At 49.1% G+C, this 17,995-nt stretch overlaps 1 protein-coding gene across 3 annotated transcripts; it reads right to left on the bottom strand.

The window, feature by feature from the left end:
• Positions 1–624: 624 nt before the first annotated feature.
• On the bottom strand, positions 625–17,922 carry Def6 (DEF6 guanine nucleotide exchange factor). Of its 3 annotated transcripts, XM_046464376.2 has the most exons (11): positions 17,450–17,912; positions 10,154–10,294; positions 9,352–9,537; positions 7,470–7,706; positions 7,235–7,381; positions 4,993–5,101; positions 4,427–4,725; positions 3,150–3,316; positions 2,853–3,051; positions 1,375–1,465; positions 625–1,211 (listed from the first exon to the last, which is right to left on the bottom strand). In XM_046464376.2, the coding sequence occupies exons 1-11, from the start codon at positions 17,543–17,545 to the stop codon at positions 991–993; spliced, it is 1,893 nt and encodes a 630-aa protein (XP_046320332.1). In that variant the 5' UTR covers positions 17,546–17,912; the 3' UTR covers positions 625–990. The 3 variants fall into 3 exon arrangements, with proteins under 3 accessions (XP_046320332.1, XP_058441566.1, XP_046320333.1); XM_058585583.1 differs by lacking the exon at positions 17,450–17,912 and having other exon boundaries at positions 9,352–9,580; positions 10,154–10,279; XM_046464377.2 differs by lacking the exons at positions 9,352–9,537; positions 10,154–10,294 and having other exon boundaries at positions 17,450–17,922.
• Positions 17,923–17,995: the final 73 nt, after the last annotated feature.

The following is a 17,995-nucleotide window of genomic DNA, read 5'->3' on the forward strand; positions in this document are numbered from 1 at the left end:
GGAGGGACAGATAGGAGAGTATATAGCAGAATCTATAGGATTTGATGATAGGTTTGGGGTGAGGAGTTTGAGAAAGAAGCAAATCTTCCCAGATTCTAGATTCCCGTATCTCTTGTCTAAGGTAATAAGGTCAGTGAGTCAGAGAACACAGGAAGAAAAGCTAGTTTGGGAGGCTTTGGAAAAATTAGCTAACCTCCTTGAGCCTCAATTGTCTATCTATAAAATGAAAAAGATAATCTGGTTCTTCAGGTTGTCATGAGAATTAAATAAACTGGGAAACTGCAGGACACAGTAGATGCTCAATAAACATTTTTGGCTGATATCAGTGATGGTGCTTGCCCATATGCCAAGCAGTTAGTCCTCACACAACCCTCTAGAGTAGGTTTTAGAAGTACCTTCATTTTATCCAATGTACAAACTGGAGTATACAAATGTGAAGAAACTTCACCAAAGTCAATCAGTTAGAAAGAGGCAGAGTTGGGTGCGGACCCCAGGCAGTCTAGCTCCATATCCCACATTTCTAACCATTTCACTGTACCCACTGCCTTTGGAACCTATAAATGGACTTGAGGGAAGGAAAGAGGGAATGGCAGGAGAGAGAGAGAGACAGACCTGAGCTAATAATTCCTTCTAAGAACAGTTTTTATTTAGACAAATGCCTCTACAACTTAGTGGCAGCTTGCCGGCTGATGGCCCTTGTTTTGCTTGTTCACTCTTTACCAGTCCAGGTCATTGGTCCTTGGGGCTAAAGCACAGGGCCAAATTCTCAAATATTAACACATCAGACAGTCTCAGCCATGGTCTGGGGCTTAGGACTGGTACAAGAGACAAACCATGTTCCATCCTGGACAGTCTCCTGGTTGGAGGACCTGAGTCCCTGGCACCAGGACCTCAGCTCCCTCTCCTAGCAGGGGCCAGTGTCATCCACAGGCCAGCTGTGGCCAGGTCCTGGTGGACATGATGTTGGAAGCAACAAGGGGCTAGGAGAGGCTAATTTTCTGGTGGGGGATCCAGATTATCTTCTTGAGTGGTGGAGGCCGGGACTGGAGTCTCATCCCCACCATTGAGGGACTTTGGTTCACTGCTGTTGGGTGAGGGGGTCCTGTTTCTCTGGGATCCCCAGCGGGTCAGGCGCTTTAGAGAGGAGTCTCGGCGGGCAAGTAGAGGGGGATGGAAGCCTGTGAAGGAGCTGCTGGTGACTGGACGCTTATCTGGAAAAGACAGCAATCAAGGAGAAAAACGCATGTGAAGGGCAAAGGCAAGGGCATGTGACTTTCAGTCCCACCTTGCCAGCCCAGGAGGTCTGGAGGCATCCCTTTTTTCTTCCCTTGTGCCTCCCAATCCCAGGGAAAGTCCCAGTCTACCCCTTCTTACCTCCAGGCTCAATTGGATGCATGAGCCTGTTCATCTGGACATTCCAGTGTTTCACGTTGGTGCTGGCCTGGCGCAACTTCCTCTGAGCAGCCTGTGAAGGCAGGGTCAGTGGGGAATGGGTCAGAGCCACCATCCATGGCCGGTGATCCTGATCTTTTCAGGTTCACAGCCCCTTAGAATCTGACCAGGCTACTAATTACCTCCCTAGAAACCCATGAATGTTCATAAAGATTTATGTAGATGAACAGTTTGCCTCCAATTTTAGGGGGCTCTTGGACCCTCAAGAATAAAAAATAATCTATTATAATAATAGTCTCTATTTATTGAGCAGCTTAGATGTGCTAAGCATATTAATCTTAATTTACAGAGCAGAACTTAGCAACAGACAAGTTCAAAAGAGGTTAAGAGGGGCTGGGGATATGGCTCAGTTGGCAGAGTGCTTGCCTCAGATGCACAAGGCCCTGGGTTCAATCCCCAGCACCAGACACACACACACACACACAAAGAGGTTTTCCGAAGGACACATGCTGAGTTCTAAACCACTGAACTAATGCAGGAACCTCTGCACCAATATACACAGATCGTTGGCAGTAGTTGTGGGGTGGGTAGATCATGAAGGAACTGTCCTTTCCTATGTTGCATATTTCTGTATTGTTTAAATTTTTTGCAGTGATTTCATAAGCCAATAAAGCCAAAATAAAATCATCAATATTAATAAAAATAAAAGATCAAAATTAAAATAGAGGGCTGGGGATGTGGCTCAAGCGGTAGCGCGCTCGCCTGGCATGCGTGCGGCCCGGGTTCGATCCTCAGCGCCACATACAAACAAAGATGTTGTGTCCGCTGAAAACTAAAAAATAAATATTAAAAAAAATCTCTCTCTTTCTTTAAAAAAAAATTAAAATAGAAAAATTTAAAGCCTCTTCTATGGAGATTTATACTTCAGGGAGTGAAGATCAAGTACAGGGACAGTAAAACAAAGGCTTGGAAGAATAGGAGGAAAATATTCTGCCTAGATTAATGATTGATTTGATTTTTGCTGTGCTGGGCAACCAGGGCCTCATGCATGATAGGCAAGAGTTAGACCACTGAGGGACTCCCCAGCCCTTTTAATTTTATTTTGAGACTGGGTTTCCTAAATTGCCCAGGTAGGTCTCTATTTTCAGATTTTTCTGCCTCAGTCTCCTGAGTAGCTGGGGTTGCCAGGGTGTACCTCCACGGCCAGCCAGATTAATAATAATAAACATAACAGCAATGTTTCTTCAGTACGTTTACTAAAAATCATGTATTATCTCTTTATTTTTCATAACAGTTGAATTAACAGTTTCCTTTGCAGATGGAGGACTAAAAATGAAGAGCGGTTAGCAGCCTACCAAGGTCACACAGTCAGATGTAAGATAACGCCAGGGTCTGAGGGATGGCACTTTGGCTCCGGATGACACGCCCACCTCGCCCTGCATCCAGTTCCAGGGCCTCACCTCTACGTCCTCGTCGGCCCTCTGCCGGTTCTGCCGCACCTCCTCCAGCTGCAGCTGGGCCTGCTGCAGGGAGCGGCTCTGCAGCGCCATCTCCTGCTGCAGCTCTTGCTTCTCCTGCTGCGTGCGTTCGATGTAGCGCTCCTGCTCCTCCTTCAGCTGCATCAACTGCTTCAGCTTCTCCTCCTCCTCCTCCAGCAGTCTGTCGGGAGTGTACGGTGTCTCTCCAGTGCCAAGGCACCTCGCAGCTGCTCAGTAGTGGGCGTATTGGAAAAGCAGGAAAGGGCCCCTCAGGCCTACCTGGTCTGGGCGAGGCGCACTGCCTCCTCATCACGCCGAGCTTTCACCTCCAGTTGCAGAGCCTCCTGCAACCGCTGCTGCATCTCCTCCAGCTCCTTGATGCGCTGCCGCTGCCGGGCAGCCTCCTCCTTCTTCAGCTCCATCTCGGCCTGCATGGAGGCTCGAGCCTGCAGCAGACGGGTTTGGGGTGGTAAATAGTTGGGAAACGGGAAGACTGGGGAGTTTGGTGACTGTGTGCTGCAGTTCTCTGGGGCTTCTCTACCAGGCTACCTGGGGGTGAGGGACTGGGGGATTCCTTTATTTTGTGATTTCCTGATCTGACCCCTTTCTGAGAGCGAACAGATGCCTAGTCATTTCCTTCCTAGCACTACCTTTAGTAATAATAATTAGAGCCCTGGATATAGCTCAAAGGCAGGGCACTCACCTAGCATGTTCATAGGCCCTAGGTTTGATCCCTAGTACCACCCACAAATTACATATTATTATATCTATTAAATAACATAGTATGTTATATTACAATTAAATAACATTAAATTAAAATATGATCATCTCTTAGCACCAGCCCTAATAATTATGATATGTATCATAATATCATTATGGCTGGTGTTAGAAAGAAGGGGCTATAATTATTATTACAACAACCAAAAATTATTGAACACTTTACAAGTGTTTCCTCACTTAATCCTTACCCTACCTCCATGAATAAAGTTCTATCAATATCAACATTTACTCTTAGGTAAATGAAGCACAGAGAAGCTGAGTAAATTCCCTGAAATGACAGAGCTCCTAGAAGGCAGAACTGGATTGAATCCACCTGTCTCTGACACTAGACCAGATCTTTCAAATCCTAAATCTAATAGCCTTTGCAGGCCTAGTCCGCCTCCAGAAAAGTCCTATCTATTTGCCTTCCTGCAGATCTCAGTTCAGGTCTAGTCCAACCTTGGTCCAAACTATTCTCACTCAGTCTTCAGCTGCTCCTTGAGTCCAAGCTGAGTCCCCTAGGAAAGACTTCAGAATATGGCCCCATGCTACACCTGTCACTCGGTCCTCTCTCCCCACTTCATACCATCCCTCATCTCTAGCCATCCCTTGGCCAGGTTCCCACCCTGCCCTCTATTTCCTTAGCCACAAGTCCCACCCATATCACAGTCTGGGTCTCCTATGCCACTTTCAAGTCCATGGCTCTGTTCTGACCGTCCCCTTTCCAAACTTCGCCTCAACGCTCACCCCTCCGCCCCGCCCTCCACTTCAGGCCCCGCCCCCAGGGCTGACATCACCTGCTCCGCCTCCCGCAATTGGTCCTCCAGCGCCTGCTGCAGCTCCCGGTGCTGGCTGCGACGGCGCTCTTCTTCCTCCTGCAGCAGCCGCTCCGCCTGTCGCTGCGCCTCCTGCAGCAGTTCCAGCTCTTGCAGCTTCCGCTCCTTCTCCTCCTGCAACTGCTGCAGCCGCAGCAGCTCCTCTTCCTTGGCCGCCCGGCGCCGCTCCCGTTGTTCCCGCTGTTCGCGCCGCTTCTGCTTCAAGTCCTTGTGCAGTGATGTCTTCCCCTCCGCCTGCAGCCGGATCGCGGTCTGGATGGCTGCGGGCGGAGCGGGAGAGGGTCACCTGGGCCTAAGGAGTCTCTCAGGTCCACTTTCTAGCTCCCGCCGAGCTGAATATTATCACTATCACCCCCTTTTTCTGTCTTTATTTATTTATTTTTGGTGCTGAGGGTGGAACCCAGGGCCTCGGTCATGCGAAGCAAGAGCTCTACTTTTGAGCTACCTCGCCAGTCCTATCACCCCCTTTTCAAAGATGGGGCAACTGACGCCAAACCAGACACAGGCCTCACCCACCGAGCGCTTACCAGCTGTCCACTCCTGGCGCTGGCGCGTGTCTGAGGCGCTCATCTCATAGGTGCGGCTGGCGGTCTTCACACAGAACATGCAGCGCTTTCCTTCGCGGTCTGGCAGCACCTGAGAGAGGGCAGGTGGCCCCAGCCAGGCTGGCCTCACTGAGGTCTGGGCCACACCTGGCCAAGAGGTGCCCCAGCTCAAGCCCCTCCCTCTCCTAGCTGACTTTCTTCCCTGCAAACTCGCCAGGAGCCTGAGTGGGCCGGAGGATTAGTGGCAGAGGTACTTGAGATTCCCTGGCTCTAGCCTTTGCCCTTTTAAGACTGGATGGGGCCATTTTCATCTTGGTATCTTTCCACAGTACATAGTACAGGCTTGAACACTTCCAATCACAGGGGCCTCCCCATGCCACTTGTTTGATTGTAACCCTGCCTAGTGAGAAAGTCCATTCATCCCACAGGAATTTGGAGCATCTGTTGAATGCAACTCGGTGTTTTAGGGTTTGGGGATACTAAGGTGCGCCTAACTGAACAAGTCCCTGCCTTCACTCTGCTTGCATTCTGTGGAAAATCACAGCTGCTGCTACACATTGAGCTTCTTATGTTCCAACACTGTTCTAGTGTTTTATGTGGACCATTTTATCCACTACTCCCCCTCACCCTTGCCAGACAGGCATTATTGGCTCTACTTGACAGAGAAAGAGACTGTGGTGCCAAGGGTTCCAGGAATGTGTCCAATTCACACTGTCTGTTAGTGGAGAAGCTGGGAGTTCCACCTCCATCTATGTTCTTTCCATAGCAACATCTATTTCCTTATGTGACAAAAATGGACAGAGCCTAGGATAGCAACAATTTAAATGTAAAATAACAAGAGTTGACAAGGATTAAAGAAATTGGAATCCTTATATACCACTGGTAAGAGTGTAAAATGGTATATTCCTGAAGAAACATTTGCAGTTACCCCCAAAGTTAGAATTACCACACAATCCAGCATTTCTTCTTCTAGGATGTGTATACCCAAGAGAAAGGAAAACATGTCCACATAGAAACTCATACATAATAGCATCGTTAACAATAGCAAAACAGTGGAACTAACCCAAATGTCCATCAACAGATGAATGGATAAACAAAATATGGTATATCTATATGATGGAAAATTATTCAGCCTTAAAGAGGAAGGAAATTCCTATACATTTCACAACAAAAATGAAGTTTGGAAATGATGCTAAGTGAAAGGAGCCAGTAGCAAAATGAAAAATATTGTATAATTCTGCTGACATAAGTACCTAGGATAGGAAAATTCGAGACAAAGTGTAATAGAGGCTATGAAGGGCTGAAGAGAAGAGGGAATGAACAGTTGGTGCTTAAATGAGTACAGAGTTTCTGTTTGGGGTGATTAAAAAAAACTGGAAATATGTAATAATGATGATGGCCCAATATTGCAAGTACTTAATGCCACTGAATTGTACACCTAAGATTGTTAAAATGGCAAATTTCATATATATATACACACTGATATATATGTGTGGAGATATATATACTGACACAAATATATGGATATATTTATATATCTACCATTTAAAATACTGTTTATAAAATTTTATTTATTTATTTATTTATTTATTGTTACTAGGGATTGAATTCAGGAGCACTTGACCACCAGGCCACATCCACAGCCCTATTTTGTATTTTATTTAGAGATAGGGTCTCACTGAGTGCTTAGAGCCTTGTTTCTGCTGAGGCTAGCTTTGAACTTGCTATCCTCCTGCCTCAGCCTCCCTAGCTGCTGGGATTACTGGCATGCACCACCGTACCTGACCCTAAAATACTGTTTTTTTTAAGTCTATAAAATAATAATGAACACAACTAAGGGAAGAGAATGGAAGAGAAGAGGGAGAAGGAATAGGGGGTGAGGATAGAGGGGTATGGAATTTAGGTGAAGGAGAAAGGCCTCTTAAGAGGATTTTTAAAAAGGATTTGCTATGAAGTGTGGATATAAATCATCTTCTCTGAAATCTTTAGCAAAATCCACATTATTCACTATTGAGTTTGGTATTTATATTAGTATTTGGTCTTAGTTCTTTTGGAGTCTGACATGCACGAGAATGACCTGGAGGCACCCAGGTATATATGAGTTACACGAACCTAGCAGAAGTGTGTGTTTCCTCCATTCTTCCCCCTGACCCCCTTTTCCTCCCACCACCCCAGGGACCCTCTGGGCCCTGAGGTGTCCTCTGCCTTTCCCTCATGCCCTCACCTCCACACAGCAGTGGGCATCCAGGGGGATGGTGCCCCTTTTCTCCTTGCACTCTTCACTCCCAAAGTAGCAGAGGCAGCTGGGCTGCAGCTGGAACCAGCGTTCTGCCCAGTTCCTTCTCAGGTGCCCCCGCTTCCAGAGGTAGCCCTGCTGGTCAGAGTCAAGTTAGAGATTCCCAGCCCCCCCCCGCCCCATCACCCTCCTGGTGTTCTCCCTGGTTCCCAGCTTGGCTGACCTGCTTCAGGACATCTTGGATGAGCTCCTGGTAGACCTCATGGATGGCCATGCTGAGGGTGTCCCGTCCCACGCCCCGCAGGCAGCGGCCAGAGTTGAAGAGCTCCAGGAACTGCCAGACACTGAGTCCCCCGGTGGTCTGGGCTGCCTGGGCCTCCTGGGCCAGCAGCTCCTCCAGCTCACCCAAGCCCACCTCCAAACTCATGCTGCTGAGCACCTTCTTCAGCAGGTATTCTACCTGGAAGGGGAAAGGGAAGGCCTGGTGACAGCAGCAGGCTAGATTGCCACACCAACACCAGGGGCATTCCATCTGGGGTCCTAGAGCCTGGTAGAGGGGATGAAGGACAAGGGGTTGGGAGGGCCAGGGGACAATGCCAAGGGAGACCAGGATGGAGATTCCAGAGGGAACCCTGGAGCCCTACTCCCAACTCAAGCATCCTCGTTCCCTTCCCGGCCCCAGTCCTACTTCTTCCTATTTTAAATTAAGGGCAGGGTGAAGGTGGGAGCTGAGAGCTGGGGGCCAGGCAGAGGCAGCAACTCATAAACAAGTCAGAGATGGCATAAAACTCTCATTTCATGCCCTTACTTTGTGGATGACAAAACCAAAGCCCAAAGTGGGAAGTAACTTGTTTTAAGTCACACGGCAAGTTGGGGGCAGCCAGAACTTCATTTGGATCTCCAGATTCCCATTTGGGTCCTTATTCCAAACCCCAATCCCCAACCCTGTATCACTGCCCTGTGGGAAGGCAGGGGGTTGGGGGTGGGAGTAAGAAAGGCAGGGACAGGAAACCCATTTCAGAGGAACAGGAAGTGGTGGTTGGGGTATATCCTGCTGCAGTTTGTTCTCACTGCATGTTGATCATAGCAGCAAGAGGCCTTCTGGCCTCTGAGAGGCCACTTTGCCCTCACTGGCAAGGAATCTGACAAGGTTGTCCACTCAGATGGACACATGTCCCTCTCTTGCCCCAGCATCTTTGGAAACTCTCTTTAGGTAGCTTTCCCACTCTTCCCACAATTGTTAGACATGCTAGGACTTTTGTGTGTGTGTGTGTGTGTGTGTGTGGCGCTGGCGATTGAACCCAGGGCCTCACACATGCTAGACAAGTGCTTAACCACTGAGCTAAGTCCCCAGCCTGACATGGTAGGACACACCCTCCTTTGTGTACCCTACTATGAAGACCTAAATTCACCCTTGTGCTGCTATAGCCACCACCAGACCAAAGGGTAGGAGAAGGCTGAATGGGCAGAGGAGAGAAGTGTGCCAAAGAGGGAGGGTGGATAGGAAAAGAAAATGACTGCTCTTGGTTTTACCCATGAGCTAAAGGAGGTAATGGCTATGTTCCTGGCCTCTTCTCTAAGGATGCTGTCTCTCTGGGCCCCTGAGTCAGCGCTGACTCTCCAGGGGGAAAAAAAAAAGATAGGAAAAATCTGGAACTAGGGCTAGACTTTGTTGCCCACCTTGAGTAACTGAAGTTATTTCCTGGTCTCCCATCCTCCAAGGTCTCCCATCCCATTACAAAGCACCTGCTAGATTACCACAGTTCCTAAAATCCCAATATTTGACCTTAAATGCTCTCATTTAAAAATGCTCAGCAACATATCATCAAACACTTCTGTTTAATGAAGTTTGCAGACCATTTTTTCTTCTGTGAGGACTAGCAGAACCTTGAGAGAAGTGTACTTTTTGGTTCTGGAAGAAGGCACAATTGCTCCAACATGGGTAGTTCTAGATATCTGGAGACAGCTGAGGGGGCCAGGTACCAGCATGGGGAGACAATGAAGGGAGAGGAAGTGGGAGGGTACGGAAAGTGATTGGCTTCCTTCATGGTGTTGTCGGGGCCTGGCCCCAGTGACTCAGTCCCCGGGTCTGCCGTCACCCTCACCTCATCAGGAACCATGATCAGAGGGTACTTGTCCTCAGACAGGAAGTTGAAGAGGCACCAGAGGCGGAAGGCATCCTGATTGGAGAGCAAGCTGTTCCCGTTGCTATCTGCTCGATAGTTCTTCTTGGCCGTCAGGGTCCAGCACAGCTCATCAAATTGCTCTTTAACGAAAGCCCCCTCTTCCACCTGCCACCAGGCCTGCCAGTCAGCCATCCGTCCCATCCCCGATCTACCACCAAACAAGGCTCCAGCTGGGTTACTTGTGTTCATTTATATTCCTGCTCCCCACCCTGCCAAGTCCAGCACTGAATATGAGGAATCCCTGAGCCGATTACCAGGTAACTAGCTGGTTCCAATCTCCCAACCACTCCCCAACATACCACACCCGCCCAAGTGCCCTGCTGACAAAGAAATGTCATTCCCTCAGTCCAAAGGAAGAAGGAAGAGAGAGGCTCAGGGGGAGTGGATGGCCAAGGAGACCTGGGAAGAGAATGACAGGTGAGGGGAGCAGGGCGACATTACAGCTGGGAGCCAGAGGTGGGATTGGGCAGGGATGGGATGGAAAGGCTGTGGTTAGGGTGGAGGCTGGGATAGAGAGGGGAGACATTGAGGGTGAGCTGAGTGGGACAAGAAGGGGACAGATGGCTGGGATGTGATGGCTGGGAGAACAAGGATGGACAGAGGGGTAGAAATGGGGGTTAACTGGGCGGTAGAGAAGAGTTGGAGTAGCAAGGTGTTGGGGTGCTGGCCAGGCTGGGGAAGTGGGGAGAGGTTAGAAGTGTCCCACACAAGTAAGGCCCACCTTGTCCAGGATGTACTTGTTGAGGTAGGGCATGTAGCCCTGGCTGGACACGGGGCCATCATCATCATCTCGGAAGTGCTCCTCCAGGGCCACAGGGTCATGGGGGATATGCAGGACCGTGTACAGGTTGTGGGACAGCACCTGAGACAGAGTGGCCATTTGCCTTTCTGCACTCCAAACAAAATTAGGCTAAAGTACTGTGCCCACCTCCCTGCTCATCAGCACCCCCATCCTGGCTGAGTCCTCTGTACACTGTTCAGTTCAATAATAACTAAAACGTATCTACGTACCAGGTGCCAAGCACTGAGCTAAGCACTTTACACATCATTCATTAACCTCCCTACTGACTATTCATATCCTCTTTTACAGATGAAAAAAACCCCTGAGGCTCTGAGATGTTTCTCAGCTGGCAGAACTGGTAGAGCTGGGATTCCAACCCTGGCAGCCATGCTTTCAACCATTTGATTAGGTGTCAGCGTCTTCTTTCTATAGATAGGACACTGAGGCTCACAGGGTCCATTAACTTGCCCAAGGACCCACAGTGAGCAAGAGCTTGGGATTCCAATCCAGCTCGGTCAGACTTCAAAGCCCAGGTGTTTCCCACAGTGCTGGGCTATCTGCAGGGAGGCAGCAGCCTTGAACTTATCACAGTTTCCATCATAGACTCAGTGTTCAGGCTGCTGTGTGCCTGACACCCAGGTGTGTCTGATCAACGAAGGGCCCCTTAACAGACTGAAGGGGGCTGGAGAGGGCTCAAAGAAGATTCATGAAAAATGGTCTGTGAGATGGGGCGAGGTTGGATGGGATGGTGGTGGTCAGGACAGTGTGCAGGGAAAACATGGGTCTGTTGAACAGATTCAAGATATTAGAACCAAGGGGTTGAAATTTGAAATCTTGTAAAAATAAATTTTTAAAAATGTTCTGGGGCAATTCTGTTATAGCACTTATCACAGACAGTGTGATGATTAAAAAGTTACTATTGGGCTGGGGATGTGGCTCAAGCGGTAACGCGCTTGGCTGGCATGCGCACGGCGCTGGGTTTGATCCTCAGCGCCACATTAAAATAAAATAAAGATGTTGTGTCCACCGAAAATTAAAAAATATTAAAAATTTCTCTCTCTCTCTTTAAAAAAGAAAAGTTACTATTGTGCAAATTGTGCACTCACTATGTGATAGCCACTGTATAGGGTGTTTTTCTTTTCCTTCTTTTTTTTTTTAAGATGCTGTGGATGGGGCTGGGATTGTGGCTCAGCAGAAGAGCACTGGCCCAGTATGGGCGGGGCCCGGGTTCGATCCTCAGCACCACATAAAAATAAAGGCATTGTGTTGTGTCCATCTACACCTAAAAAATAAATATTAACAAAAACAAAAACAAAAAAGATGCTGTGGATGAAGCCCAGAGTCTCTCACGCAGGCTAGGCCAGTGCTCTATCAGAGTCACATCTCAGCCCCAAGGTGCTTTTTATTATCCAGTTCTAGCCTCTACCACCACCTTGCTACACAAATATTCCTGTTTTTCAGATAAAGATATTGAGGTTTGGAGAATTTAAGAATAAATGGCAAAGCTGAGGTTGGAACTAGGTAGCCTGGCTTCAAGAGCTGCCTCCCTATTAGAATATTGACCCTGAACCTCTCTCTCCAACTGGATTGTGAGTCTGGAGATAAGGCCTTTGTTCCTCTTCTGTCCCACAGCCCCTGTGCTCTCTTATGCACACCAAGTGCAAGCAAGCAATGCTGCGCCACCAGCAGTTCACCTTGGAGTCAGTTCCTTGGAAGCAGGAACTGGCCTGTGTCAGAGAGGGTATGTGTGCCAAGCCTTCATTTTATTCTCTTTTGAGAGAGGAAGGGGAGAAAGATTTCTCCCCAATGTTCTATGTTCTATAGGATGTCAGGTTCTTGCAAAGCAGGTAGGTGGGGGACCGTGTGTGTGTGTGTGTGTGTGTGTGTGTCTATGTGGTGTGTTTCTTATGGATTTCCCATGATTTTCAGAGTAAAAGCTGGAGTCCTTCCAGAGGCCTCTAGGCCCTGTGACTTGGCCTGCTGCACCTCCTCTGACCTGTCTCTTGCTCACCTCTCCAGCCACTCTGGAATCCTTGCTGTTCCTCAAAACAGGACATACTCTTGCCTCAGGGCCATTGTTCTTGCTGTTATTGCAGCCTGGAACATTCCTCTCCCAGGTCACTGCCTGACTTGATGGCTTGCATCCTCCCCTCCTTCCCATTTCTGCTTAGTTGACACTTTCTCAGAGCGGGTTCCCTTGGTCATCTTATTGAAATCTGTAGCCCAATTTCCTTTAACCTCCACACTTGTCAGCCTGCATCTGCTGTATTTTCTTCCCATCATTTATCATCATCTATCTACTAGACATTTTATTTATTCTATGGTGTTTCCTCTGTCTAGGATGTCAATACCACTAAGTTGGAGTTTTCTCACTGTTGTATCATTGGGCCTGACACATAGTGGACACTCAATAAATATCTACTGGGTAAACTCAAATCCTTCATGGGAGGAAATAGAAAATAATGCAAAACTCAGACAGATATGGACTGAATCTCTTGAGCAGATAAACTTCGCTGGCCTCAGTTTCCCTATCTCTACATGGAGATATTACATAGAACTTGCCACCCAGAAGCACATGTTGCTTGAGCTGTTCCCTTCATGGTTCATCTGCCACACTGTCTTCTAAGACCTATTTAGCTAGCTTTCTTCACCAGTACCTTTTGCCATTGGACTCCAAAGAGCCCAGGGATGAGGCTCTGACTCCTGTGAGCTGTCAGGATCAGGACCAGGAGGAATTACAAGTTCCAGACACTCGGGGCTCAGTGATAAACCTCAGATTGCCAGGCTTCCGGTGCCTGGGTGGGGTGGGGGTGGGGTTTAGGGAGAGGGGTCATGCTGGAAAGGAAATGGCAGCGGTGGAGGAATGTCGGGGTGGAGGAGTGAGGAGCAGGAGCTCACTTGCAGATCTCAATCAATTCTCAACCCTGGAGGCAGGGACTCTCATTATCCTCATTTTATAGATGAGGAAATCAAGGCTTAGAGAGATGAAGTGTCTCGCCCAAGGTCTGGCTTGGAAGCCCTGCTCTTGATCTCTATACTGCACGGTTCTGGCTGAACATTTGAATCACCTGGGGAGCTGGTGAAACTGAAATATGCTGGCCCCGCCCTACCTATTGACTCAGACTTTCCAGGGGTGGGGTCCAGGTGTCTATTTTTCACAAGCTGCCATCTGGTCTCTCTCAAGACACCCACAGTCTCTCTCATGGGCCTGGGCAGCCCCTGACCACTGGGTCAGCAACCATAGACCTCCCGAGGCTTCATTTATTCATTCTTTCCTCTGGAAGCCTGGGGGAGGGAGGCTGGTTCCCTCTGGGGACTTGGAGTCCTTTAAAAACCCAGGTGTAGGCATAGGTGTGGGCGTCAGGTCCACATTGACAATAAGTCAGTAAGGGCTGAGGCTGTAGCTCAGTGGCAGAGTGCTTGCCTAGCATGCACCAAGCCATGGGTTCAATCCCCAGTACCCCTCAAACAAACAAAAAGTCAGTAAGGAGGCGGACATGATGGTGCATGCCTGTAATCCCAGCTTCCTAGTAGGCTGAGGTAGAAGGATCGCAATTTCAAAGTCAGCCTAGGCAATTTAGTGAGCCTGTCTCAAATAGCCTTCAGGATCCTAAAGCCAACAGACCAGGAAGTACCTTCAGATACAGGGGGTTTGGGAATTCATAAAAGCACCAAGAGATGACTTCACAAAGAATGAATAATCTCTCTCCTAAATTGACTATAATCATTAAAAGAGTCTAGGTTCCAAGTGATCCTTTTAAAAGACATAGATCCTTCAAGTAACTGAACGTACTTCAGTGGGAACTGAAGTGCAACTATTATCATGAAGACCTGAGAATTTTAAAAGGTGAATCTCTGGATTATCTGTGTAACCTACTGTGGGCAAGAGCGGGATGGAGGGGTTGGGTGTGGACAGAGACCTAGAAAAAGGAAAGGAGAGGTTGCATCAAGGATTGAGTTCATCTACTCCGTGTCTTTGTTTTTAGTTATTTTTGTAGACTGGCTGGGCAGCTGGGTGGCTGGGTGTTCCCCAGATGAACCTTCTTTCTTTGATAGATGAGAAACTGGAGGACCACAGATGTAGAGTCACTTTCCCAAGGTCACTGAGCTGGGGAGCAGTATAGGTCACAGCCTGTGTATTTCTGAGTCATGTGACCTGCATGTCATTAAGTCATCCTCCCTTTCCCACCCCCATGTCCTTGCCTGAGGAGAACAGCAGCACAGAAGGGTCAAGGCAAAGCAGATGACCCTGGCCAGCAGATTTCTGGACTGAATGTTTTTAACTTTCCCTCTATGACATAGAGTTAGGAGGCAAAGCCTGAAGCTCAGAGACTTCAGTAGGAACAGACCCTCCCTCGGCTCCAGGACTACCCTGAGTGTCAGCTGGAAGCTCAGGAGCCTGGGAGGCCACCTGCACACCCCTCCCTGTTTCCCCCCAGCTCTGGTCTGTCAAGGTGAAGCTGCAGGCCTGCTGTCTCCCCTCCCCAGTCCTCACCAAGTCAGACTCACTGCTTCATATGCTCATCCCTGCCCATGGCCTGACAGGGAGAGTGGTGACCACATTCACAGCCTGGGGAGAGGGTATGGCCACTAGGACAGCCTCCCTCTGAAGGGCTCCCTATTTGTGTTTTCAAATTAAAATGCCACAGCCCTCTGTCTGGAGGGCTTCACATTCCTTGAGCTCTTTAAAGGAGGTTCTGGGCATCTGCGCAAGCCTCCAGCCTCATCTCCGTCCATCTGGCCAGGGGTGCCATTGCCACTGGTCTGTTTTCAGCCCAACTGGATGAAAGCATCGTACTTTTTACAAGTATGCAGAGGGTAAATTTCATCTGGTTTCTCTGCCCAAGCCTTTTCTTCTCCAGGGAAGTGCTCTCCACCCTTCCAGCTGTTCTCAGGCTTGCTGTTCTTCCTTCTGCCCTGGCCTCATCAGGAGTTTGCCTGGGACAGCCAAGGCAGCCTCTCCTCCTGACACTCAGGGGAGAGGCAGCAATTCTCACCTGGGTATAGATTGCCCTGGAATAGTAGGGAGTCTCCCTCCTGGTCCCAAATGTGGACTCCAAGGTTAGGGGCAGTTTCAGTAAGTATAACCCTGAGACTTTCCCCCTTATCCCCTAGTCTTGCAGGGGAGGGGATGGGTCTGGCACGGTCTGTCTCCTCTGCTTCTTCTTCTGCCTTCTGACCACTTCTCTATTACGTCTCTGCCTTTCTGGCTTCCCTACCCTCAACATTATTATTACTTCCTCCCACTCCAGTGTTCACCCCTTGGATTTTTGGGGAAACTTGCCTTCCCTCCTATGCAGGGGCTCTGCCATTTCTGTCCACTCCCAATTGGCCTGAGCTTTCCACTGTTGAATTAGGTTCCCAGAGTGAATGAGTTTTCTGTCAGGTAGGAGTGAAATCTACCATTACCTGTGTGACCAGAGTTGCTGCAGTGGGTACAATATGAGCTTTAAGTGGTACAAAGACAGTGTACAGTTCAAATGCGTGAGCTCTCCAAGGACTCTTCCTAGAAATACTCAATCTGTGGGGGGTGAGGAGTGGGTGCTGGGACAGAGCTTCAAACTAGGAAGCCTTACTGGCAGAGGGCATCAGAAAACAGGAACCACATAAAGGTTGTACCCATCATACATGAGGGACACAGAAAGCCTGGAGAGATCTCAGCAGCCACAGACATGGAAAATGATATCTTGGAAGCAAGAAGCCATGGGATTGATTCTCCTGGCAAGATATAAAGGGGCAGAGTGGGAGGTGGGGTATGGGACACAGACTTTCTGCAGGGATGGTGTTTGGATGATTTATTTTTCTTCCACACATTCAGAGGTCTCAAATAGACAACATGATTTTTTCCCCCTGATACTGGGGAAAAATTTTTTCCCCCTGGCCCTTTTGAGATAGGGTCTTGCTAAGTTGTTGAAGCTGACCTCAAACTTATAATCTTTCTGCCTCAGCCCTCCAAGTCACTGGGATTATAGGTACATGTCACTATGCGTAACGAGACCTATAACAAAATAATTTAAGATGCATGAAAGGAAAACCTTTCTGTTGGAAGATTCTCCCCAGGAGACCAAAGGTAGACCCTCCTTTCTGAGAAAGTAGAAAATCATTTATTAAAATGTTGACAAATCTGGCTAAGGGATAGATTATGAGATAGGACCAGCTTGGCACATCCAAGTTCAGCAATATGGGGGCTAAATGGAGGTCAGGCACAATGCCTATTCTATTCCATTTACCTGCCAGGTTTCTAGGCACCTCTTACCTTGGTCATTAAGAATGGAGACTGAGATTGTGACCCTCTTTTGAAGGAGGGAAAGGGAGATATCAGGAATATAGGGCCTTACCTCATGCCAAGACCATCATCTAATGTGGGACACTCAATAAAAGTCACAGTGCGTGAACTAACCCTGAAGGCAGGTCCAGAGAGTTGAGGCCAATGCTGCTTCATTCCCCGTGTTTGCTGGTTCTAGCAGCCTTGACCCTTGCTTCTTCCTGCACTAACTGGAGTGGGGAAGGCAGCACTAACCCACTGGGGGTAGGTGGGGCGGGGGGTGGGGTGGGGAGAGAATTATCTGGCCTCTCCAGGACCTTCCAGAACTTCTAGATGGCAGATTTTCTTGGACAATCACTGATGGGACTTTTCCTGGGCTGGCTTCCCAAGGTCTGAAGGCCCCCGTTTCCTTCCCAGTCTGGTGTGAGTGTGCATATGCTCATGGGTGGAACAGGACGGTGAGCTGGGCAGTAGTATAATGGGGTCAGCAGTTCTCACCCCCTCCCCAGCTCTGTCCCACCTGTAGTTCAGCAGGCTAACTTGATTTAGAGGTGGAAAAAGGCCTTTATATCCCTCTGCTCCCGAGGAAGTGACTGACTGGTTAACTGTCTTTCTCCAAAGCCAGGAGGAACTGGCAGGGAGGAGTAAGGTGCGTGCCCAAGCATGACTCTGGGGAGCTGTGTGTGCTCATCCCATGGAGTCTGGGAGGTGGCCTAACTCATGGTCCTCAGACCCCATGATGCACAGTGGCTCTGTATGTACTTCACTGAAGCTTCTGAATGGTGGGCAGCAACATCCACCCAGCCACGCTGGCTCAGTCACCCAGTACCAGTCCTCCAACCTGAGCCAGGGCCGCTGGATGGCTGGATGGCTGGGTGCCCAGAGCAGCACAGCACTCATGCTGAACACCCAAGCAGCAGGGACTGATATGGTGTGTCTGCCAGCCTCCCCTGGGTCCCAGTGCCCCTCACCTTGAGCTGGGACTTGGAGACCTTGCCACTCTTCTCTACATCCAGCGCGGTGAAGGCATACCAGATGGACTTGAGCAGCTCCTTGCGCAGGGCCATGGCTGAGGCGCCCGCCCGGCCTAGGGGCGGCTCTTAACATCAAGATCCGGTTTCAGGAAATGCAAAACGGCTGCAGAGACCGCAGAGGGGCCCTGGTGCAGAGCAAGAGCTCCACCTGCCTGCTTGCTCTGGCTCCCTGAGCTGGCCTGTGGCTCTGGCAGTGCTCAGCAGCCCCATTCCCCTGCATGGAACAGGGACCAACTTTCTCAGAATTGGGGTCATTGTTCTGATGGGACTGGTTCTCTGGCTGTGAGGACCTTTTAGAAGCCTCTTTGCCCCAGGGCCTTCCTAGGCTACCAAGAGGCAGCTCCCCGAGGGAAAAAGAAAGCCCATCTTGACTTCAGAGTCACAGTTTACCAGGCGTGAGGCCTTGAATTAAGTAACCTAACCTCCCTGAATCACTTCCTCTTAGTAAACAGGAAAAATACCAACCTTACAGAGTGGTACAGA

The sequence above is a fragment of the Marmota monax genome, unplaced genomic scaffold (genome assembly GCF_021218885.2).
Source record: "Marmota monax isolate L192 unplaced genomic scaffold, Marmota_monax_Labrador192_F-V1.1 WCK01_AAM20220418_F8-fsc00211, whole genome shotgun sequence".
In the NCBI taxonomy this organism is placed as follows: Eukaryota; Metazoa; Chordata; class Mammalia; order Rodentia; family Sciuridae; genus Marmota; species Marmota monax.